This window comes from Aegilops tauschii, chromosome 1, assembly GCF_002575655.3.
Source record: "Aegilops tauschii subsp. strangulata cultivar AL8/78 chromosome 1, Aet v6.0, whole genome shotgun sequence".
NCBI lineage: Eukaryota > Viridiplantae > Streptophyta > Magnoliopsida > Poales > Poaceae > Aegilops > Aegilops tauschii.
Genome location: NC_053035.3, coordinates 45,552,833 through 45,576,563, shown reverse-complemented (window position 1 = coordinate 45,576,563; position 23,731 = coordinate 45,552,833). Strand labels below are relative to the sequence as shown.

Genomic DNA, 23,731 nt, shown 5'->3' with positions numbered 1-23,731 from the left:
TTTTCAAAAATTGCTGGAGTTTTAAAAAATGTTTAAGAAAAAAAAAATTGGTCGCGTTTCAAAATATATTTTGCTTTTTCCCTTAAAAATATTCGTTAAATAAAAACAAATCTACCGCTACAGAAACACAAGAGCTCCGGATCGCTACAGTTAATTTGCTCGATCGCTACAAATCGCACAGTATTGGGCTGGCCCAGCTGGAAGCCCTCTGTGCGAATCGCACATAGCAGCTCCCCGAGCCGAAAGTCAGACGCACACTCTCGCATCGCCGCCCCCCAGAACCCCCGTCGCCGCCGCCGCCGCCGCCGCCGCCACCGCCGACTATGACGTCCGTGCGCAGCGCCGCTGGGGTCGCGCTGCCGCCGATCCGCCTGGCGGTGGAGCGGGCGCGCCAGGAGGCGCTCCGGCGCGAGCTGGATGGGTGCCAGCTCCTCGCGGGCATCTGGTGCCACGGCTTCACGGTGGCGCAGCTCCGCAGCATCCGCGCGTCGCTCCCCTCCACGGCGCGGCTGCTGGTCGCCAAGAACTCGGACCTCGCGGCGGCGGTCGAGGGCACGCGCTGGGAGTCGCTCCGCCCCTGCGCCCGCGGCATGAACGCCTGGCTCTTCGTGCGCTCCGACGAGATCCCGCCGGCGCTCCGCCCCTACCGCGACTTCCAGAAGGAGTGGCGCCTCCAGCTCAACGACTTCACCGGCGCCGTCTACGAGGGCCGCCTCTACGGCCCCGACGACTTCGCACAGCTCGAGGCCATGCCCACCAGGGTGCAGTCCTACCAGTACCTCCTCGGGTGCCTCCAGATGCCCGCCGTCTCCGTCCTCGCCGCCCTCCGCGCGCGCCAGGAGGCCATGGCGCAGGCCGAGCAGCCGCCTGCCGAGGAGGCGGCTCCTGCTCCGGCGCCGGAGCAGTGATCCCTCCATCGACGCCGAGGTTTCTCAGTTACACCTGCAGCTTAAAAGCTGCTCCTTTATTGTTTTTGCACATTTTGAATTCAGTGTAGTAGAGAACACCCACAAAATCATCATAAGGATGCATTGCTCTGATGTATCATCTTTTCATGAACTGAATTTCAAATGGGAAGAAATGTGATGTTCAACTGCCATTGATCACGATTCAGACTTGAGTTTGCACCAGCGTTGTATTATTTAACAGTCCGTATGTTTCGATTGTGATTATGCACTAGTGATTTGCAAGGATGCATTGCATATTTTGTATACTGACCTGGTGCATTCTGACTTTGGATAGGGAAGAATTGTGATGTTGAACTGGCATTGATGATTCAAACTTTATAGTTCGCACCAGCATTGTATTACTAAATACTTGATCTTTTTCAATTGTCAGCATAATTGTCATTATACTGAGCTGTCGACACCGCCAAAGGTTTCATGTGTTTCTGTTACAATTGCGGGCAAAAGGCAACTTTTCCCGTTTTCGGTAGGTTTATGCTGCAATCCATTACAATTATTGGAAATCCATAAATCATTATGATACGCATTGCTCTGATGTCTCTACTCCCTCCGTCTTTTACAAGGCCGCTTAGTAGTGGTAGATGGAGGGAGTATCATGTATCATCACCTGTTGGTGAGCATTCTTTCTGATTTCGTCTGGGAACAAATGTGATGTTGAATTGCCACTACTGATGAGATGCATGAGGTGCTCATGCACTCATATTGCATTTTATTTCAGGTGCAATTGGTCGACCCTCTTCTAGAAATTCTTGTAAATTCCAGACTGCAGTTTCAGTGCCATCTGCAGTTGCTTGCTCCATCACTGCATACTCAGTAGTCAACTTTTTCACTAGCGTTGGTGTGCTAGAGATTTGTTAGATCTTCTACAAGTGCTGAATCACTGGTGTGCTAGACAAAATTAGAAAGAAGCTTAGGATGATGATGTATGTTCTTGCTTGGTTGCTTGTTCCTTGTTGGAGTAGGGGAGGGGGGCAGAATGAAGAACCTATCAGCATTTGAGATATAGGAGCTATATGGTACACTAGACATCAGCTAAGAAAAGACTCGAGACATGAATTCCAGCCAAGAGCTCTCAAATTCCCAGGTAAGTTGCAAATTGGTACGTTCAGTCAGGGATTATTTATTTTTTGGCAGCTATGCATTCCCTGGAAAAAAAAAGGAAGTTGTGCAGCTGCACAACACATGTACAACCCCAGAGGTTTTTTTTCCTGACAAACTAACACTGGAAACCGGAAAAAACACTAGTTAGCAGCGACCTACTCCTTCGAGTTAATTAGCAAATGAAAACCCTGAATCGAGTAGGAAGAAGATAGCGAGAGGAGGATCAAGCTGGGCAGGGAGGCAAGAGAAGAACATCCTTAGGCTGTAAGAATTCTCTGCAGCCGTTTTTACTCAGCCCATGGAAAACTTGAAGCACCACTCGATCTTTTGTTTTTTTAGGGAAGCACCATTATTATGTTGACTGATCAGTGATCACCATTCTCTCCCGTTTGAATGTTGAGCGTACTTGCATGCGTATTGCTGGTCGGTTCAGTCTTGGAATACCATAAGCATCATTACTTGGTCGCAGCATGTATCAGTTATTGTTGAACCGGGCCCAAGCCCATCTTCTTATCTCTTAGGGCCCAAGCCCATGTGGAGGTGCTGACCTAGAAGAGCCTTGCTTCGGTAGACCCCCCCCCCCCCCCCCCCTCACAAACCGTATAAGGGCAGGATGGTCATTTGACCTTAATGTACAGCTACTTTTGTATACAAGCTGTATGTATACGTACACAAACCGATCAGCCAGCCGTCACACAAACCAGCGCACAGCCCTTCCATCTTGAGCTGGCCCTTTTTTTTTCTTTTTTTCTTAACCTTCACCTTCAAAAAGTAGTTGCTTGCAATAGGATTTGAACTCCACAGCCCCTCCGTCTTGAGCTGGCCCTTTTTTTTTCTTTTTTTCTTAACCTTCAAAAAAGTAGTTGCTTGCAATAGGATTTGAACTCCCAACCTTTTAGTTCAATTCCACCGAGTGTAACCAACTAGGACAGATACCTTGTCATACCTAGTTACTTCTCTTACCCTTCTTGTTATCCATCTTCTCAGTCGTTTTTTCTTTATTTGGCCATTTTACTTCGGTTTTATTTTTCTTTGTAAAACACGTTCTCGTCCCAGTGTTAACAAAACGAGTCACGCGCGTGACGTTAAACACACACAGTTAACACAAATAAAAAAATATTAAATACAAAAGGTGAACGCATTTCAATAAATTAATGAAGGAAAAGTCCGCATGCATAAGATGGATGGATGATCCATTCCAGTTGTTTGTACACATGACGTACAGCTTCTCGTCGCACGAGTTGCCATGTCGGTCCTCAGAATTTTTTAAAATTAAACGCAAAACAAATAATGAGCCGTAACGAACGAAAATGTACACCGACTAGTCAGTGTGTGGTTTTAATGTAGATTTTACTAATTTAAATGCTTGGGTTATTTGCAATTTTCATCATTATCAATCAACATTACCATTTTCTTATATCCTAACCATTTCTTGAAATTTGTCAACAATTTTAGAATTTTAAATTGTGTATGAAAACTTTATAAACTTGAACACTTATTCTAGATTTGTTAACAAATTCACAACAATTGATGTTGAACACAAATTAATATCAATCTACATGCTCCCAAAATTTGGCATCATTTTGTGCATGGCAACAAATACGCGATGTTCAACCAGGACCTTTCGGGTCTGCCGGTAGGGCAAGTCTCGAAGCACTTTTTTTTCACCTCCACCAAACATACCCAATTTTTTTCCACCACAAAGGCAACACCATGGAAAGCATGCATCCCAAGTTTCGTTGTTTTCCGACATTTCACGCATTTTCTAGGGTTTTTTCAGAAAAAAAACTTAACACGGGCCAGACGTGACGTAAGTGTGTTCGACGGCTACCATGGGCATGCCCGCCCGCTGGAAAATTTTATGTCATTTTATGCATGGCACCAAACACGCCATGTACAACTTGGGCCTTTCGGGTATCCCGTATGGCAAGTCTCGAAGCACTTTTTTTCACGTCCAGCAAACGGACCTAGATTTTTTTCACACAATGGAAACATAATGGCAAGCACACATGCCAAGTTTCATTGGTTTCCCACAATTCATGCATTTTCTAAGGTTTTCAAGATGAAAAAACCCTAAAACACAGGTCGGATGTGATGCGTGTTGTCGGTGTACGAATTCGTTCAAATTTTGCGTGTGGAACTGCCAAGGGCATGCCCACATGCTGGCAAAGTTTGATGTCATTTCGTGCATGTCAACAAATACACCATGTTCTACCAGGACCGTTCGAGTCTGCCAGTAGGGCAAGTCTCACAACACTTTTTTTCACCTCCACCAAACATAACCATTTTTTTCCACACATTTGCATCACCATGGCCAGCGGGCATGCCAACTTTCGTTCATTTCTAGCATTCTATGCATTTTCTATGGGTTTTCCCGGTGAAAACCCCCTAAAACACAGGGCAGATGTGACGCAACGTGCGTTCGCTGCCAAACTCGTTCAATTTTTGCGTCGGGGGCTGCTCACATGCTGGCAAAATTTGGTGCCATTTTGTGCATGGCAACAAATACACCATGTTCAACCGGGATCGTTCGGGTCTGCCGGTAGGGCAGGTCTCGAATCACTTTTTTTCATCTCCACCAACGTACCCAAAACTTTTCCACACAATGACATCACCATGCCCAGCATGCATGCCAAGTTTCATTTCTGGCACTCTATGCATTTTCTATGGTTTTCCCGGTGAAAACCCCTAAAACAAAGGGCGGACGTGACGCAACATGCATTCGCTGTCCGAATTCGTTCATTTTTTGCATGGGGTGGAGCTGATCCAGTGTTGCGTCAGGCCCCAACATCATGTATCCGTCGGTGGTGATGTGCCAATCCTTCGGCAACTGCGCCGACGATGGAGCGAGCAACCCAAAGTGGCTCAACTCCGCCTACGGCCATGAGAGAGTCGACGGCCAAGATCAGTTGTCGCCACTATCAGATCCGGAGCAAGCCATCGAGAAGAGAAGGAGCGACGGGGGACTGAGGGGGAGAAGGGGCCGACGTTTGACGGCTGGCCGGCCCCGGCTTTTTGTCGACGGGGTTGTGACGGCAAGAGGTTGGAAGGCGCCGCATCACTGGGAATGCGGCCAGGCGGCGCGACGCAACGACTTAATGGCGGGGCGGGCGAGGTGGCATGCGGCAGCGGAAGTGGCGCGGTAGGTGAGGCGGCAGCGGCAGGCAACCGGCGGCGCGCCAAGGATGTAGCTGTGATTATCGTCCGGTCGCGTTGAACCATCACACGTGCCACGCAACACAATTATCACGGCCACGGTGCAGAAATTAAAAAAAATCACGGCTGCCCCTCAATGAAAGACAAAACACCTAGAATATGACCTAATGTGCACGTTGGCCATAGTGGCTATCTCACATTTGCTAATGCGCATATGAGGAAAAGGTCGCTAGTTCGACTCTGCATGCGCTGCTTTTTTTGACTTTCTCAAAAAACAAATCGAGTCTAGCGCTGGGCGTAAAAGAACAAACACACCACCCACCGTGGATGAAAAAGAAAACGCCTCGCGGCACGGATGTAAGAATACGTATACGCAGGGCGCCTGCGGATTATTTTTACCAATACGACCATCATGCCCTTACTAACGAAGAGGTATCGGATAATCTGAGCCGTCCATGTGTTTAGGGGGGTCTACCGAAGCAGAAGTGGACCTAGAAAGGGGCATCCAGCCCTCCTGTTCCCTGGGCAGCAGCCACACACGAGAGAAACCTTACGCGAGTCACCAAACACCACGAGCTCTCATCTCTGTAGGTACTCCCCCTCTCGTCTCAACATGGTATCAGAGGCCAGCGACGGCGGGGCCTAAGGAGACGGCAGCGACGTCCAGCGAGGAGGCGGCGGATCTGGCGCGCGCAGGAGGCTACGGTGAGCTGCACGCACGAGAGACGCGGGGAGCGGCCTGGCAGAGTTGCGCGGGCGGCTGCTGCTGCTGCTTCTTGGACCGGAGGCAGAGCCCCTGCTCGTGCCCTTCCTCGTCCTCGGGCGGCTGCAGAGGAAGAGGAGCTGCTCGGGGTGGTTGCTGGCGTGCGTGTGCTGAGCGGGAGCAAGCAGAGGAGCAGAGGAGGAGCACTAGTGGAGAGAAGGAGTGCGTGCGTGGTGCGTGCGCTGTGGTGCTGCTGAGCGGAGAGTAGAAAGGGGAGAGATCGAGCGGAGAGGAGCTGCTACTGGGCGCAGTGGTCCTGGAGGTTGCGTGTTTGCTGCTGCTGACTCTGTTGCTGCTACTGCTGGTACTGCTGAGGGGGAGAAGGAAGAGGAGGTGCTGGAGCTTGTTCCTGCGAGGAGCTGCTGCTGGTTGGAAAGAGAAGAACAGGTGTTGCTGAGGGTTGCTGATGTTGATTACCGGATCGGAGATGAGTGAACCAACTGGTCTTGCTGAGGCTTTCGAGAAGCTTGCTAAGATCCTCGCTGAGTCCAACTCTAGGGCCATCATTCCTCGATAGGAAGTGACTCAGAAGCTCGAAATGTCACCCCTAGACATGAAGCTGGAGGGGGCCACAAATTATTTGAGTTGGTCCAGGAGGGCATTGCTGGCTGTGGAACAAAAGGAACTTGATGGGCACTTATTGGGTGCGGTTGATGAACCAGGAGACAAGACTACCGCGGAGGGAAAGAGGTGGAAGGTCATAAACTACGTGCTCGTTGGCTGGTTGTTGAACTCAGTGGTGCCCCCCATTGGACGTTCTGTGGAGGGACTATCCACGTCCGCCAAGATATGGAAGATTTTATCCGCCCAATACTCAAGGGTAATTTCATGCTAATTGCTCAGATTGAGGGGAAGATCAGTCGGCTGCGCCAAGGTGACGACATGTCAGTAATGGCATATGTGGCAGAGCTGCAGGCTTTGTGGGCGGAGCAGGATAACTGCGATCCTCTGGAACTCTATGATGCTGCTTGCATCGAGTCCGGGCGCAATTGGATTGCACGCATGCGTGTGTTGAAACTATTGGAAGGGCTCAGAGGTTGCTTTCATGGAAGGGGGGCATCCTTGTTGCACCAGCCTCTCCTGCCAACTATTGAGGAGACTATTGCAGCAATGTCTTAAGAGGAGGTGAGGCTATCTCTTGAGCATGCAGACATGAAGGCTGTGCCGGCTTCGACATTTGCTGTCACTGAGCGCATGGAGTGGGGAGATCCCAACAAATGTCATGTTTGTGGGGAGATAGATCACTGGAAGAGGGAATGTCCAACTCGTGGCAGAGGCAGGGGATACAACAGAGGAGGGACTGGCAGAGGTAGGCATGCTAGAGGCAGAGGTGGATACCTAGGGAACTCACGGGGTCAACTTTCTAGGGGCAGAGGTGGTTACTCAGGAAACTCAGGGGGTGAGAGGGCACATATGGTAGTTGAAGGGGACACTGGGACGTCAAAGGGCAAGGAAGTTGACGAGGCTGCCTATGGAGACTTTGCTCATTGGGACTCCACTGATGAAGGTAATCCGACAAAGGCATCTCTTACTCCTAATGAGAATGCTTCAGAGTGGGTCCTAGACTCTGGAGCATCTAAGCATGTTGCGGGTAATTCCTGTGTGTTTGAGTCTTACAGTAAGCATCCTCCTACTCACAAGGGCACTATACAAACTGCTGATGGGACAAATCAGCCTGTCGTAGGGGTTGGCACAGTCAAGTGCACTTCAAACATCTCCTTATCATCAGTTTTACATGTGCCGGCTTTTCCTGTCAATTTGGCCTCTTTCAGTGCTCTCATTGATGAAATAGACTGTCGTGTGATCCTTGACAAGTTCGGATGCTTGATTCAGGTACGACAGACGAGCCAGACGGTTGGGACTGGCACCAGGCGTAGGGGGATTTGGTACATGGACCAGGAGGTGCAGCCAGACTTGGTGTGTGTTGTGACCATGGAGGACAAGGAGAAGGAGGCGATGATCCATCACTGTAGGATGGGGCATGTATCTTTTGATAAGATGAGTAGAATATTTCCGGATGTTATGTGTGGAATAGGCAAGGGCAAGTTAACATGTGATGCTTGCGAATATGCAAAACACACACGAGCCTCATATGTGAGTAAGGGCCTTAGGAGCATATCTCCTTTTATGCTTTATTCATTCGGATGTATGGACTAGCCCGGTAGTGTCAATGAATGGAAAGAAGTACTTTGCTACCTTTATTGACTGCTATTCTCGTATGACTTGGATTTACTTGATGCGTCACAAGGATGAGGTGTTTAGCTGTTTTCAGAACTTCCATGCTCTTGTAAAGAACCAGTTTCAGGTACAGGTCAAGGTGCTCAGGACTGACAATGGCACAGAGTATGAACAACGTTTTTGGGGCTTTCATGGCTGAGCAAGGGATTCTTCATCAAACTTCATGCCCGGACACCCCACCTCAGAATGGAGTGGCCGAAAGGAAAAATCGTCATATTCTTGAGGTTGCTCGGTCGTCGATGTTTACCATGAATGTTCCCAAGTTCTTATGGGATGAAGCAGTTATGACAGCCACATACCTGATAAACCGGACACCTTCCAGGATACTAGGTATGAAATCTCCATCTGAGTTGCTCGTTGGAGATAATAAGTTTGTTGTTTCACCGAAGTTGTTTGGTAGTACCTGCTTTGTTCGTGATCATCGACCATCTGTTGGAAAGCTTGATCCTCGAGCAGTGAAGTGTGTCTTTCTGGGATAATCTTCTAGTCAGCTGGGGTATAAATGTTGGTGTCCCTCTGAAAAACGCAGGTTTGTAAGTATGGATGTTACCTTTAGGGAGTCTGAGCCATTCTATGGTGAGCCGACTGATCTCAGTCTGTTATTTGCAGAGCTAGACCACCTACACCCTGTGCAAGATGGTCAAGAGGGGGAGAAGGATGCGTCTCATACTCACGGTGATTCTGTGGGCATTAATACTGATAATGATGTGCAAGTTCAGGTCCAACTAATTGTGGGTACAATTCCAGTTAGTACTCTCACCGACGATGATGTGCAGGTTAATGTCGAGCCAACTGTCGATACACTTAAGATTGGTGCTCTCCAGGTTCCTATTCGGGATCGATGGCAGACGAATACCTTGGTGTACTCTCGACGGCAACCACACGTGCAGGGGGAGCAGCAAGGCAGTGAGGCAAGAGTGCAGGGTGAGCAGCAAGCCAGTGAGGCAAGCTCATCTGACACAGTGGAGCTTCCCATTGCGTTGCGAAAGGCTACACGTGAAGCGGCAAGGAAGGGTGAAGTAGAAAGGAAGGCTCTACCAAAGGATGATGCTTGTGATGACCTTTATATTGGAAATTTTGTGTCTTATAAGGCTTTGTCACCTTCATATAAGGCGTTTGTTGCCTCCCTTCAAACTGTGTCAATCCCAAAGGATTGGAAGGCTGCAAAGCAAGATCCGAAGTGGTGTGAAGCGATGATAGAAGAGTTGGAAGCACTGAGGAAAAACAAGACGTGGGTGCTAACCACATTGCCAGCAGAAAAGAAAGCAGTGAGTTGTAAGTGGATCTATACAGTGAAGCAGAATCCCGAGGGGAAGGTGGAACGGTACAAGGCCAGATTGGTCGCCAGAGGATATAGTCAAACTTATGGAATTGACTATGATGAGACGTTTGCTCCCGTGGCAAAGATGAGCACAGTAAGGATATTGGTCTCATGTGCTGCAAACTTTGGGTGGAAGTTGCATCAATTAGATGTCAAGAATGCCTTCTTGCATGGTGAGTTGCAGGAAGAAGTGTACATGGAGATACCACCAGGTTTTGGTACTTCAGAGACCACGGGGAAGGTATGTAGGTTGAAGAAATCCTTGTATGGACTGAAGCAATCACCAAGGGCATGGTTTGATAGGTTCAGACGCGCGGTCCGTGGTATGGGGTATGGTTAGTGTAACGGTGACCACACCATGTTCTACAGGCACTCCGATCGAAAGATCACGATCCTTGTTGTTTATGTGGATGACATTATCATCACTGGAGATGATAAGGAGGAAATAGAGAGATTGAAGGGCTGTCTGAGCAAGGAGTTTGAGGTAAAGGATTTGGGCAATCTAAAATACTTCCTTGGCATTGAAGTGGCTCGGACAGAGAAGGGAATCTCTATGTGCCAACGAAAATACACCTTGGATCTCTTGAGTGACATGGGCATGATGGGGTGTCGTGCTGCCCCTACTCCGATTGAACAAAATCATCAAGTGACAGCACAATCAGGAGAGCTAGTGAATAAGGAAGATTATCAGAAATTGGTCGGGAGGTTATTGTACTTGTGTCATACCAGGCCTGACATTACGTATGCCGTGGGGGTGGTGAGCAGATACATGCATGAACCAAGGAGTGGGCATCTTGATAGTGTGCAGAGAATCCTGAGATACTTGAAGGGGACTCCGGGTAAAGGGTTGTGGTTTGAGAAGAGTGGACATCTTGAGGTGGATGGCTATAGTGACTCTGACTGGGCCAGTTGTCAAGATGATAGAAGATCCACTTCTGGCTACTGCGTGTTTGTGGGAGGAAATTTGGTGTCATGGAGAAGCAAGAAACAACCGGTTGTGTCTAGATCAACAGCAGAAGCTGAGTATAGAGCATTATCTCAAGGGTTGTGTGAGATGCTTTGGGTGAAGTACCTTCTGAGTGAGTTGAAACTTCTGAGGAAGGGACCCTTGAAGGTGTGGTGTGACAATGAGTTAGCTATAGCCATTGCTAATAACCCAGTTTAACATGATAGGACAAAGCATGTGGAAATTGATCGCTTCTTCATTAAGGAGAAACTTGATGCTGGGATCATCAGCCTTACTCATGTCAGCTCTGGACAGCAGTTTGCAGATTGCTTGACAAAGGGACTGGGAACAAAGGACTGTAACTTGGCATGTGACAAGATGGGAATGATAGATATCTACCACCCATCATGAGGGGGAGTGTTGAACCGGTATGGGCCCAAGCCCATCTTCTTATCTCTTAGGGCCCAAGCCCATGTGGAGGTGCTGACCTAGAAAGGGGCATCCAGCCCTCCCGTTCCCTGGGCAGCCGCCACACACGAGAGAAACCTTACGCGAGTCACCAGACACCACGAGCTCTCCTCTCTGTAGGTACTCCCCCTCTCGTCTCAACAGTTATCATATTGTTCCAGTTGGATTTTGGGTGCTATTTCAAGTTTGTTTTCCCCTTGTTGATCTTTCCCCTAGCTAGGTTATATTCTTGTGTGCTCTGTGGTATTTTTCTAACTTAATTTAGAGGACTTCACCAGGTCAATGGTGATGCATGTTGTGTGCATTATAAAACTGAATTCAGCACAATGTTCATCAGGTGACGTGCTAGACATGTCCATTAAGCTATATGTATGTATATAAGATGAAAACATTATGAGTTCACACCATCTTAAGCTATATGTGATCGGCTGCAACATGTTATATGAAAAACATTGTTTCAGTTCGATCGAGTGATGGATGATTGCTTGGTTGCGTTTTGAAGTTTGTTTTCCCCTTGATGATCTTCCACCTAGCTTATGTACCTGTGTGATGTGCTGTCAATTACTCTGGAGGAATTCACCGGGTCAGTGCCACACACTGAAGTTTACTGAAAGAGGCAGAGAACTTACCAGCCAACGGAGATACATGTTCCATGGCATTCCAAAACTAAATTCACCCAGTGTTCATCAGGTAATGTAGTGGCGATGCAGAATTATCCATTAAGCTATATATGTATAAGAGATGGAGAACATTATGATTTATGAGGTCACATCAGTTTTTTTTTGTTACATCAGGTCACATCAGTTATGATCCAGCTTCACCAAATTACATTGTCCGCATTGCTGTGCTGATGGTGAGGAAGCCCAACAATTCGACCTTTCAAATTAGATTGTTTACAATCTGCAGGATTCATAAACTTAAAGCAAAAGACTCCAACTGCATACGTACAAAATCAGTTTGTTCAACTTGCTGTGTCGATGGTGAGGAAACTTATTAGTTCCCTCTCCCTAAAAAAAAAGGATGCGCTGCCATCACCGACACCACCCATATCTCCCGTGCAACGTTGCTCAGACCTTTTCAACGCGGGCTAGAGCTGCCTCCGGCACGCTTCCCACCACCCTCTCGCTCTCCATTGCTTGACCGGCATCACTCTGCTCCTCTTCTCTGTGTCCCGGGTGACTGTGAGACCTTGGGTGGGCCAATGCTCCAACGAGAAGGACGTTTTTCTCAGAATTTTCAAAGCTATCTCTCTCGGCCACTCGGTTTTCTCAGGACCTTTTCTTCCAGAAGACAGAATTGCGGTTGGGACTTTGGTATCGGACAGCGCGACCATATATGCGTGGTCAGTTCAGTCAGACATCTGGAGCTACTTATTTCCCATTGGCGAATTCTTTGGCTTGCTGAGCATGATCGATAGGCTCACGATCTACAAGACGAGAAGCAACTCCAGTCTTGCAGAGACTCCGTTCCCCCTTCATCTCCTTCCATCTCCAGGTGAGTTATCAAAAGATCTTCTCTTGATATGTCAACTCCTAGCCTAGCTATCTGAGCACCTACATATCTGCTGCTTGATTTGCTTTCTGCAGCAAGGGAGGGAGAAGAGGAGGAAGGAGAAGCTAGTTACCGAAGCTTATCACTTTGGGTATTCGGAAATGGACGGATACGAGTTCGAGAGGGCTGAGCTAGCTGCACTGGAGCGCGTCGTAGCTGATCCAAGCGCAAAGGCGATGAGTCTGACGTTTTCCCTTCTCAGGCGCATAACAAATGATTTCTCCAGTGAATCTCAAATTGGCCATGGTGCATTCGCAGTAGTTTACTTGGTATGATTAATCCCTTCTCTCTTCTTTTTTTTACCTACATACACACGCATGAGCGCGCGCGCACACACATGTTTTGATATAGGGGGTTCTTCCAAGCGGGTCATGTGTTGCTGTCAAGAAGCTTCACTCAGTTATTGGATTGGATGAAGATGAATTTTAAAATGAAGTTTTTATCACGATGAGGGTTGCTCACAAGAACGTAGTGCGACTCGTAGGCTACTGTAGTCACACGCAATCTGAAGTCCTCGAATACGATGGAAAATCTGTTTTCGCAGAGGCCAGACAAAGGTTGATCTGTATGGAGTATGTGCCTGATGGAACCCTTGACAAATATATCACTGGTAAGATCGACAACACGGCATGCCGTAGTGTTAGTTTCCCCTCTTTATTCCTTGTTTTCTTTTGTATCTATGGCTGTTTTTCTGCTCCAAACATTCCTCTCTGTCCGTAAGCATTTCTTGTGTTCCCTCTCTGTCCGTAAGCATTTCTGAATTTTAATGATCAACTTCATGTACTGTTTGTTCAATGAGACATTTTCAAGTTTTCTGCAGATGAGTTTCATGGAGGACTTGACTGGAACCATCGTTATAAAGTTCTCAACGGAATTTGCCATGGTTTGCGTTATCTACATGACGAAGTGCGCATTATTCACAGGGATATCAAAGAATCAAATATACTGCTGGGGGATAACCACGTGCCGAAAATATTCGACTTTGGTTTTTCCACGAGCCTTCGTGATGGAGAATCTTTAAGTGTTGACAAAGGTATCCACGGAACCATGTAAGCTAACCCTCTTTGTAGTTTTGTTCTGTTTTCCTTGAAATCGAAAGTAAGGCGTTGTGATATCCAAATACATTAGAATGTGTGTGCTGAATATCTTAAACCTAACATTATATTGTCATGCAGAGGATATATGGCGCCGGAGTTGATTACTGACAGAACATATTCCAATAAGTCCGACATATTCAGCTTTGGCGTTGTGATGATGAAATTGTTGATTGGATCGACTTGCGCCAGTGAGAACCGCAATGTTGAGCTAGTATAAATTTTCTGATCACAGTTGCATATACCGAGTGCGTTTGGTGAAAACAAAATCTGGATATATGGAGCGCTAACTTTCTTTTCTGATCAGTTATGAAATCAATGTGAGAGAGTGGTGCTGATTCCTGGAACCTAATATTGCGACCTTCCATTAAGAAGTACACCAGTACACCAGAAGAAACATGAATCCAGATAGAGAAAATCCACTTTACGTTTTCTCGGTTCTAGTGAACCTAAATGACAACCTTGGCCATGCACAACGCATGGTGGGGTGCTTAGGGCATCTCCAGCCGTTTGGCCACCCCAGGGCCAGTTTTTTCACCGGCGAGAGGTGAGCTGGCGGAAGTTTTTGGGCTGGGGGCTTGTTTATTCCCAGCCGGTCCCCCACGCCATGTCTTTTCCTTGCTTTCGATTGGTGCACGTCGCATGCTGGTCTTGCTCCATCCGTGGTCCCGCCACATGCACATGGGAGAAAAAGAGAGGAGAGAGGAGAGAGGAGAGAGGAGAGAGAGATCCAATAGCCCCACAGTCAGACATGCAAAAGAGTACCGCCGGCGCCCCAGCTGCTCCCCAGGGGCTAGGTTTGGGGTGGGTTCGCCGGTGCTATTTTTGGCCAGATCCGACGAAAAACAAGCTCTTGGGAGCATGACTGGGGCATTTTTCTTTCGTCGGTGTGAAAAAAATGGTCCTGGGGGGCCTGCTAGGGGGCCGGCTGGAGATGCTCTTAGGGCCAGTTCTCTTGGGGCTTTAGAGCATGCCTCTATTTCGGTTCTATCAACCTGTTTGTTTTGTACAGAACAAAAACAAATATTATCATATTTTAGCACATAAAACATTGATGAAGTGTTTCAGAAAAGTGCTCCACTTTTTAGAGTGAGAAAGGAGGAGAGAGAATATAGGAAGGGAATCAGAAGTGGGTGGAGAAAATCTATTTTGAATGTACATTGGATGGAGATTGATAACTACTTCCTCCGTCTGGGTTTATTAGTCATCCTCATATTTTGGGTCGACCTTTGACTTGCAAAATATAAGTGATAAACAAAATTATAATGTTGGATTTGTATTTGAAAGAGGTTTCTAATGGTAATATTTTTGCTACATATAACTCATTATTTTGTTGTTGTTAAATTTCTGGTTAAAATTTGACCCAAAATACAAGGAGTAGTAATAAACCATGAAAGAGGAAGTAGAAGCAATGTGTACAACCCCCAGTTGTATGTGTCTACATTGAATTAACTTCTTACAGTAAGTATTCATATCCATTCTGACTCATATTGGTGTAAATTTATATAGATACTTGAAAAGTTGAGAAAAAGGTTGGTGAAAGGAGCGTTTTCATCATGGGAAAATAATTACCACCAAGTTAGAACATGTCTGGAAACTGTGTATAGCTGCATGGACATGGACCCAGATAAGAGGCCTACTGCATTTGAAATTATCCAGAGGCTAGATGAAACCGAAAGTACGGACTACTCAGTTAGCAGTGGTCATGCACCACCACTTTGGCAGGTACAGCAAATCCAAAGCATATTTTTGTTTGAGAATCAGCTTCAACCTGGACAAAACCTAGGACACACATTTTCTAAGAGAATGCTGACATCACAATATGTCACTATATAAATGCTTTCGAATTGATTTCTATATACATGCAGCCAGGAGATGAAGAATCCGATTCATCGGACGTGGATGCTTCTGAGCTTGAGAGAACACCATCAAACGATATTCTTCCGAGTGACGAGGAACCAACCTCAGCAGACACGACTGGAGAAACGAGCACACAAGAACATAACATGTGTGCTGTTGTAAGTAAACTTTCAGGGTCCGCGGAACTGTCCTCATTAGATTTCCTTGAGAGAATCACAGATGGTTTTTCATACGAACGAATAGTTGGGAAGGACAGTCTGGATGCAGATTATCATAAAGCATTTGTTTATGAGGTACGCAGAGCTAATATTTGTCTTGATGGAAGTTTTGATGCACTGCTTTATACCATCCTTAGATTTCCACTTATTCTCCAATCTTAATTATGTATGCGCATATACTAAACGTATATAATTTTAACAGGGAAACATTTCAGGTCGAACAATGGTAGCTGTGAAGAGGTTAATTGGAGCAAAAATTCCAGTTGCAAAGTTTACGAGGGATGCCGAACAGTTCATGAGCCTGGATCACAAGAATATAGTAAAGCTCCTTGGCTACTGCCACGATGAATCTAGAGGGCATAAGCTGGTACATTTGAAAGGAAAACCACCCCAAGACTTCAAAGGAGCCCCCGAGCAACTGCTCTGCTATGAATATATGCACAATGGAAGCCTTCGTGAATATCTTATTGGTATAATATGACTACGATCACAGATCAATCGCTGACCAACTGCTCTTCCATGGAAGGGAGCCTGCGGACACTTCCAATACAAATCATACATGTTTTTATTTGATCCAATTCTAGCTTGTAAAGCTAACTCCTTAATAATTGATTTCTCCCCGTCTACTTGTTGTTTCTTAGGACATGGATCTCGTGAAGTTGATTGGCACATGTGCTACAAACTGATCAAAGGGACATGCGAAGGTTTACGTTACCTCCATGAGGGTTGTGGAGATCGTCCAATTCTTCATTTGAATCTAAGCCCGTCAAACGTACTGCTGGATGAAAACAAAGTTCCACGCATCACGGGTTTCGATTTTTCAAAGCTCATTGGTGAAAAGAACACAAAATCCGTGAATGCTCAGATAAAGGGACCATTGTACGTAGGTTCTCACTGGTTTGTAATTAACTTTCGGTTTATCATGTGATGTTTAGGTGTTGCAGGAATGCTTTGACAGAACTGGTATATGTGGATGCATTTCCTTTCTGCATTTTTCAGAGCTTACCTGCCACCTGATTTCTTCCACTCCAAGGGTACTGACCTCAAATATCTAGCTACGGTGGACATATACAGCTTGGGTCTTATGATTCTAGATATTGCAACACATCAAGGGATCAAGGGCAACCATGACATACTTATTAAGACTGTGAGAAAACTTATTCAATCTTCCGATCATGCAATGCTTTTGTTGATTAAGGGAAAATAACAAGGAAAATTCCTCTTTTATCTACGTGTGTACATAAAAAAGAAAATGTTTTGTCCTCTGTGTGTACGTATTTTCATTACCTCATCACTTATACACATGTACCTCTTCACCAAGCTAATATGTATTCTTCATTTGAGTCTATATGTTTCACATAGTTTGTGCTGCATATATGTACATGTAAGTACTACAGTAGATTGCAAAAAAATAAGGATTCACATGATTTTTTATAATTTTACTCCCGTTGGGCGTAGGATAATTAATGAAGTATATTGAGCATAGTAAAGAGATGAGAAGTTGTAAGATGGTCCCAATTAATACGAACCGTCCATTTCGCGTCATCCAATGGCTAGTGTTACTGTTACCTCTTGAAAGGTGAGATATACTAGAATATTACCATCCATCTCACGCCATCCGATGGCTAGTATTACTATCATCTCTTTTAGAGATACAATATACTCCCTCCGTTCCATAATGTAGTGCCTATAGATTTTTTGCAAAAGTCAAACATTACAAACTTTGACCATATTTATAGAGAAAAGAAAATACATCTAGAATACCAAAAGCACATCATTGAATACATCATAAGTTATATTTTCAGAATGTACATATTTGGTATTGTAGATGTAGACAGTTTTCTCTATACACTTGGTCAAAGTTGACAAAGTTTGACTTTCATAAAAATCTATAGGCACTACATTGTGGAATGGAGGGAGTATTCATTAAGTTTTTTGTGAATCTATAAGTTGTATACTCTTAGGACTTAGGATTATATAATAGGTGGCATTATTTTGTCTTTAAATCTTGGCTCTGATGTATCATGTAGGTCGAGAACAATTGGAGGCAAGATTCACAAATAGCAACGTTGTATGGCTCACTGGAGGATAAATTCCAAGCGCAAGTAAAAATGTGCATTGATATCGGCCTACATTGTGTAAAGTCAATGCCTGGAGACAGACCTACTGCCGGGGAGATCATACGATGGCTTGACAAAGGGAGCAAACCAGTCCCAGGTCAAAGACCATGAGTTGCCGAACCTCCACTCCGTGCTAATGCCACCCCTGCAGATGACCACATACAAGGTACTCCGATCCCACAACTTGAAGTGTTAATTCCTTCTTATACTATCAACAAAAATTGAAAAAAATAATAATCAGTATGTTCAAATGAAGAAAAAAAATTGTTTCCGGAAAAAAAGTGCTCCCATCTATTCCCTCCGTTCCAAAATAGATGACCCAACTTTATACTAACTTTGTACAAAGTTGAGTCATCTATTTTGGAACGGAGGTAGTACTTTTAAGTCGATGGATAATGCAGCCACAATGGATACTCAAAAGTGAACCGCAGTTCCGATCTGGTGAAGCTAATAGACATCTGTTGATGATCTCACTGGTTTTGTAACCTTTATTTTGTCAGAAAAGGAGAAACAGACGCCATTGAGGAGACTTTTCAGAAGAAAGTAATGCTCAAGTTACTGAAGACATTTGCGTGGCAGCTGCAATGGCGAAAGTTTCTTCCAATTGATCTCTTGCAGCAGGCGTCAACTGGCGTCACTTGCAGGCTGCGGGAACATCGGTTACTCTGTTTTCTGCTCTTCGTGCTCGGTGCTCTGTTTTGCCTTGATGTTTTAGAGTTGTAACTTTCAAGGGGCAGTTTTTTGTGTATAGATGCAATGTGTATATAGTTTACGCGGGGCTGGAGAAACATTCAACAAAGTTAATGGTTTTGATTTTTCTTTTTAATATAACAAGAGATCATGGATGAACTAGCAAGAGAAGAAACGAAGATGCGGCTGATCTCAAGCTTCGGCAAAAAATAACAGGATTTTTAACTCAAAAAGATATTGACCTTCAGAACAGAATTCTTCAGTTTTCTGATGATCGACTTTCTCCCGCAAGCTAGTTTTTCTTTCTCCAGCAAACATGCAAACCTTCAGAACAGGTTTCCATATAGGAACCGCTTAATTTATGCAGATGAACTAGATCATGGATCTTGACCAGCAACCATGTAGACTACTTAACACTTCTACCCATTTTTTCTTTCAACCAACAAAAACAATCAGTTCTTACAAAGCAGCAAAAGAAGATCGAAAAGAGAGCTCTGAGTTGAGGCACTGGCAGGAAACCGCTGTGAGTGCAATTGATGTCGAAGCACTCTACAGGGCAAAAACCTACTAACACCAAATACATTCAAGTTTAGGAACACATATAGGCAGTCGCTAGAAAGCCAACAAAAGAGAACTTAATACCTAATGCAGCATAGTGAGACTTCTTCGTCGACGCAGAAGAGCTAGGTCATTGATCTTGAGTGACAAATATTTTGAGAGTGCTAACCCATGCTGGCAGGTTGTCAGTGTGCCCATGGAGTTTGAGCCTCCGTAGCTTCTCTGGAGGCTTGAAGTCATCATTGCTCGGCGAACAAGGGTCAGCAATCCTCTCGGTGTCCTTGTCAAACCATATCGACAGAGATTCCAGATGGCCGTGGCCCGAGACGACGGCGCAGAGCTCTTTGTGGTTCCTCCGGTTTATGCCAGACACGCCGAGCTTGCGCAGCTGGGTAAGCTTCTTGAGCTCCTTGAGTCCTGCCACAGTGGCTTTGATGACGCCCAGTGTGTGCAGGTTGGTCAGATTCTCGACCCCGCGAGGCACCTCAACGCCGACAATGTGATTGCCAACAGGGCCACATGAGAAACAGGTGGGTACCGAGGTGCTAGATTCCGTGCCGTCGCTGACGGCATACTCCTCTGGTGTGTTGCCGGCACGAACATACTGCAGCTTCTGTAGCTTCACGACGGTCGCTGGCAGCCCGGCTACGGCAGTGTGCCTCACATCCAGGGTCTGGAGCTGCCTCAGGCGACCCAGGGATTTTGGCAGCCGAAAGATGTGCTTGCATCCTCGCAGGGAGAGGAACTTTAGTCGAGGCAGCCGTTTGACGATGTTCTTGATGTCGTTGTCTGTCAGACCCTCAGTGCCTTCCAGATCAAGCACGCGGAGCACCCTCATCTTGTCGGAGGCCAGGAATGGCTTCCAGGGTCCGAACACCGTCACCGACCGCAGTCGCGAGAACTCGATCCTGTTGAACACGCTCTCGTCCCCGTCCCAGCTTTTGTCGATGACCAGGTGCCGTCCAGTGCGCCGCGTGGTCTGGCTGCACCTCCCCTCCAGTGCAAACACATGGTTCTCCTCCATTCGCCGCGACACAATGTACTCCCGGAAGAAATCGTTGATGTTGCACATGGCCATTCTCCTCCCAGTACCAGCCCCAGTCGCTGTCCCAGCCACGTTGACATCACGCTCAGCATCTGTGAGCATGCTGAGGTTGACGAGCCTGGAGAAGTAATTTTCCCCGTTCACTTCCGCGAGATTCCCGTCGGTGTCTCTTGAGTAGCCCTCGGCAATCCACCGCCTCACCAGACGCCTTCGACGAATGCCATGGCGTCGAGGGAAGATTGACAAATAGAAGATGCATGGCTTGAGTTCGTCAGGACAATTGTGGAAGTAGGAGTCTAGCCAACTAAACATGCTATGTACACTAGCCAGCTCCGGGTTGTTTTCCAACTGGTGAATAAAGTTAGTATTCATGGCCTCCCAATTCAGACTCTTGGCCAAGAAACGACCAATTGCAACTATCACCTTGGGTAGTCCGCCGCATTTGTTTAACATTAGCTTCGACTGATTGATCATGACCTCATCCCGTGTGATGTGGTTACCCACGCCGTCATATACCTGAAAATAAACTGTGGTTTTAGGAATTGTCCAACTAAACTTCTCTATCTATGACCACTGATTAATAAAAAAACACTTCTCATCACACAGAACGATATCATTAGTTTTTTAATGAAAACTATTTTTCTGTTACATAGCCTTGCCAAATGATAACAATCAAAGTTGTGTAGTGAAAATCGTGCAACATTGAATCGTTGATAAAGTCATCTTAGAATGAATAATCTATTTTAGAACAGAGAGAGTAACGCTGGTATCCTAATCTTATTTCTTGGCATCTGACCTTGACATGTTAATTACGAGCAATGAGCATTGTTTATAATTTGAGAATTCAGTCATAAGGAGAGTTCCAAATAGCTAGGGTCGTTTTTCTTTCCGAATGGTCATGGGGGATAGAGAGGGTTCCCTAGCTACCGGAATTTTATTGAAAAGTGGCCAAACTTGACATAGTTAGTCACGGTCTTTGAAATGTACAACTGCATAGAAGAATTATTTTCTATAAATTTTGGAAGGTACTTTACAAATATGTAACTATTTTTCCCCTGAAGCATTCAAACACCGCTTCTGGCTAATTCATGCCTTCATTATTCCTATACTATCCTGCTAACCATCACATAAGTTCCTGTACTGGTTGTATGTATACCATGTTGTTTTTGCCGTGTTCCAAAAAGCATGACTTAAGTTTGATACATTTTTATTCAGTCCGACAAAGAAGTTGGCAGTTAATACTTTGCCCCCGGTTTTGCGAAAGTATGAGACTGGCTGAGGATACAGGCTGCTATACAAGAAAGTGGCAAAATTAGACACGGTATGAGTATGACTATGAACCAAACATGCTCTATAGCTACATCTGGGTGTACTGAAGATCCGTGCTGTGGTATACAGAAAAAGTAAATATAGGACTCTAATAAGGAGTTGAATTTGCAGGAATGGTTATTTTAGAGCAGCGAGTACCGTGTTGAAGAGGTCAAGGGCATGCTCGTCACCAAGACCTTTGACGTTGAACATGAGTTTCTGATCTTGCCCTGAACAATATTTGGCAACACTTGAATCATTTGTAACAACTATGATACAACATTCTTTACCAAATGACAAGGCTTGTTTTATTCTGTCCCATTCTTCAGTGGACTGCAGGTCATCAATAACAATAAGGCACTGCTTCTGTTGTTGATCGTCGCTAAGAAGCTTACGGCAGACATCAATTGGATTGGTCATGTTTGCCAGTTCAGCGACGGCGTCCTCTTTGGTTTTAGCAGGCTCAGAGGACAAGTTCAGGAGCAAGCTGCGGCAGAACTCCCTCAGATTGAAGGGATGGGGCACGTTCACGCGCCCGTGTATGTAGGTCAGATTTAACCCGGCGAAGTTGGGGCGGTCCTGCAGATACTTGCAGTAGGCACTTCTGACAAGTGCCGATTTTCCTACACCAGCAATCCCCCATACGGAGATCACACGGGAAACCTCATCAATCTGCTCCATATGCTCGTCCTCTTCTGTGTCGCGCCCAATAAGTTCAGTTTCGTCATCTCCCTCCAACATTGCATTTCCAGGATCATCACCTCCGGAAACCTGACAAATCAACAAAAGTTACACCTCCAGCGTTGCATTTCTTCAGACAATGAATAAATGACAAGTGAATAAAGTGTCACGGTGTGCTTAATTACATACTTCCTTGAAAAAGACACAAACAGAGTGGCCAGGTGTGAATTTTCTCAACTCTGAAACTTTGTGCAGCTGCCCGGTGCACAAGCTCGCGATGTCAAAATGCTGTGTGGATACGATGATCTGGCTCCCGTTACCCATGTCTGGCAGGTACATCCGGAGGGCATCCCATTCCGCCATGGTTGACACGCCTTCGAGGACAACGAGGAACCTGTGGGTGCTCACATGACTCACAAACTGCTTGACCAGCTCCCCTTCTTCCACCACCGTCTTCTCCATCCTTAGAAGGGAATCTACATCCAGAGTTTCCCCTTGCTTCTGTGGAGCAGCAGTGTTAGTGCAGAACTGAATGAACAAGCTCCGGAGGATCTTCCGCGGATCGAAAGGGTGGGTCAACTTGGCCCAGCCACGACTATGGAAGTTCTTGCAAATTTCAGGGTCGTCGTAGGCCTTCCTGACGATGGACGCCACCCCAAGGTCGCCGCCGGTCCCCCACACCGAGATCACGCCGAGCTCAGGGCGGTCTTCCATTTTGGGGATCAACTCGGTCAGATCCACCAAGCTACGACCTTTCTTCGCCGCCTCCTCCACGGCGATGTCGAGAGCTCCGGCGGCCCGGTCAAGCTGCTGCTGCGCGACGGACTTGGCGCCGCCGAAGTCGGTGATGAGCTTGTAGCGCATGTTCCTCTGGCTCACGAACTCCACCCGGTCCTTGAGCTCCTTTATCTCCGCCGCCGCGTCGTCCATGGGCAGCGACACCGCCGGCAGGCAAGGCAGGACCAGCAGGCGGCGCCACCATCTGGGCTTGGGATCCAGGTGGACCACCAGCTCGATGCAGTCTTCGGTGTCGTAGGCCAGGTCGCGGAGCTGCCGCACCCACGTCTTGACGGCGTTGTTCTTGATGCGCTCCGCGTCGGCGACGTTGAGGAACGACTGCATCATCTCGAATTCCCCCGTGATGAACACCAGGTCGCTCTGCACGGCAAGCTTCAGCTTCGCCTCCTCGTCAATCGCGGCCTTCACCTTGACCAGCGTCCCCTCCACCACCGTCTTGGACAGTCCAAGCACGATCTCCTCCATTGCTGCCGCCCTCGCGCCTGCTCACCAGCTTCTCTGCCTTATCCTGTCCCGTGTGTGTGTTCGTGGTCAATGGCTCAATCAAGACTCAGAGAGCAGAGTAGGTCTGCTAATTAGTGCCTCTCACATAGGCGACGTCCGTTGAGATGGGATTAAGGGCATCTCCAACAGTTGTAAGATAGGTGTCGGTAAATTTGCCATCTAGGACATAGTGATAATGTGGCATGTAATAAATGTGAAGGGAGGGCAAAGTTATATGTAAAATAACCAACAACCTTTGCACAAGCTCCAAGGTGAAATAGAGAGCAATCACATTTATTTTCTCATCATCTATTGGATAGCTTAGATACAATCTATTGGAATGGTTGTATGATAGCTTGTTGGTTGA

The 23,731-nt window shown here is 46.4% G+C and overlaps 3 protein-coding genes and 1 pseudogene across 5 annotated transcripts; 3 read left to right on the top strand and 1 right to left on the bottom strand.

Moving 5' to 3' along the window:
- The first annotated feature begins 243 nt into the window (after window positions 1-243).
- LOC109782830 (large ribosomal subunit protein uL10c) lies at window positions 244-1,099 on the top strand. Its single transcript, XM_020341453.4, has one exon. The coding sequence runs from the start codon at window positions 324-326 to the stop codon at window positions 906-908; it is 585 nt and encodes a 194-aa protein (XP_020197042.1). The 5' UTR covers window positions 244-323; the 3' UTR covers window positions 909-1,099.
- Window positions 1,100-6,412: 5,313 nt separating this feature from the next.
- Window positions 6,413-12,784, top strand: LOC141027380 (uncharacterized; annotated as a pseudogene).
- LOC109782833 (receptor like protein kinase S.2) lies at window positions 12,267-18,627 on the top strand. 2 transcript variants are annotated; one of them, XM_020341458.4, is made up of 12 exons: window positions 12,267-12,452; window positions 12,545-12,778; window positions 12,861-13,119; window positions 13,330-13,558; window positions 13,685-13,817; window positions 15,113-15,328; window positions 15,472-15,756; window positions 15,884-16,151; window positions 16,323-16,560; window positions 16,681-16,828; window positions 17,712-17,967; window positions 18,302-18,627. In XM_020341458.4, exons 3-11 carry the CDS (start codon window positions 12,957-12,959, stop codon window positions 17,910-17,912), a joined length of 1,881 nt encoding a protein of 626 aa, XP_020197047.1. In that variant the 5' UTR covers window positions 12,267-12,452; window positions 12,545-12,778; window positions 12,861-12,956; the 3' UTR covers window positions 17,913-17,967; window positions 18,302-18,627. The 2 variants fall into 2 exon arrangements, with proteins under 2 accessions (XP_020197047.1, XP_073363607.1); XM_073507506.1 differs by having other exon boundaries at window positions 16,681-17,260.
- Window positions 18,628-18,728: 101 nt separating this feature from the next.
- On the bottom strand, window positions 18,729-23,484 carry LOC109782832 (disease resistance protein Pik-2). Of its 2 annotated transcripts, XM_020341457.4 has the most exons (4): window positions 22,273-23,484; window positions 21,562-22,173; window positions 19,134-20,610; window positions 18,729-19,055 (listed from the first exon to the last, which is right to left on the bottom strand). In XM_020341457.4, exons 1-3 carry the CDS (start codon window positions 23,344-23,346, stop codon window positions 19,180-19,182), a joined length of 3,117 nt encoding a protein of 1,038 aa, XP_020197046.1. In that variant the 5' UTR covers window positions 23,347-23,484; the 3' UTR covers window positions 18,729-19,055; window positions 19,134-19,179. The 2 variants fall into 2 exon arrangements, with proteins under 2 accessions (XP_020197046.1, XP_020197045.1); XM_020341456.4 differs by having other exon boundaries at window positions 18,729-20,610.
- Between the last annotated feature and the right edge of the window lie 247 nt (window positions 23,485-23,731).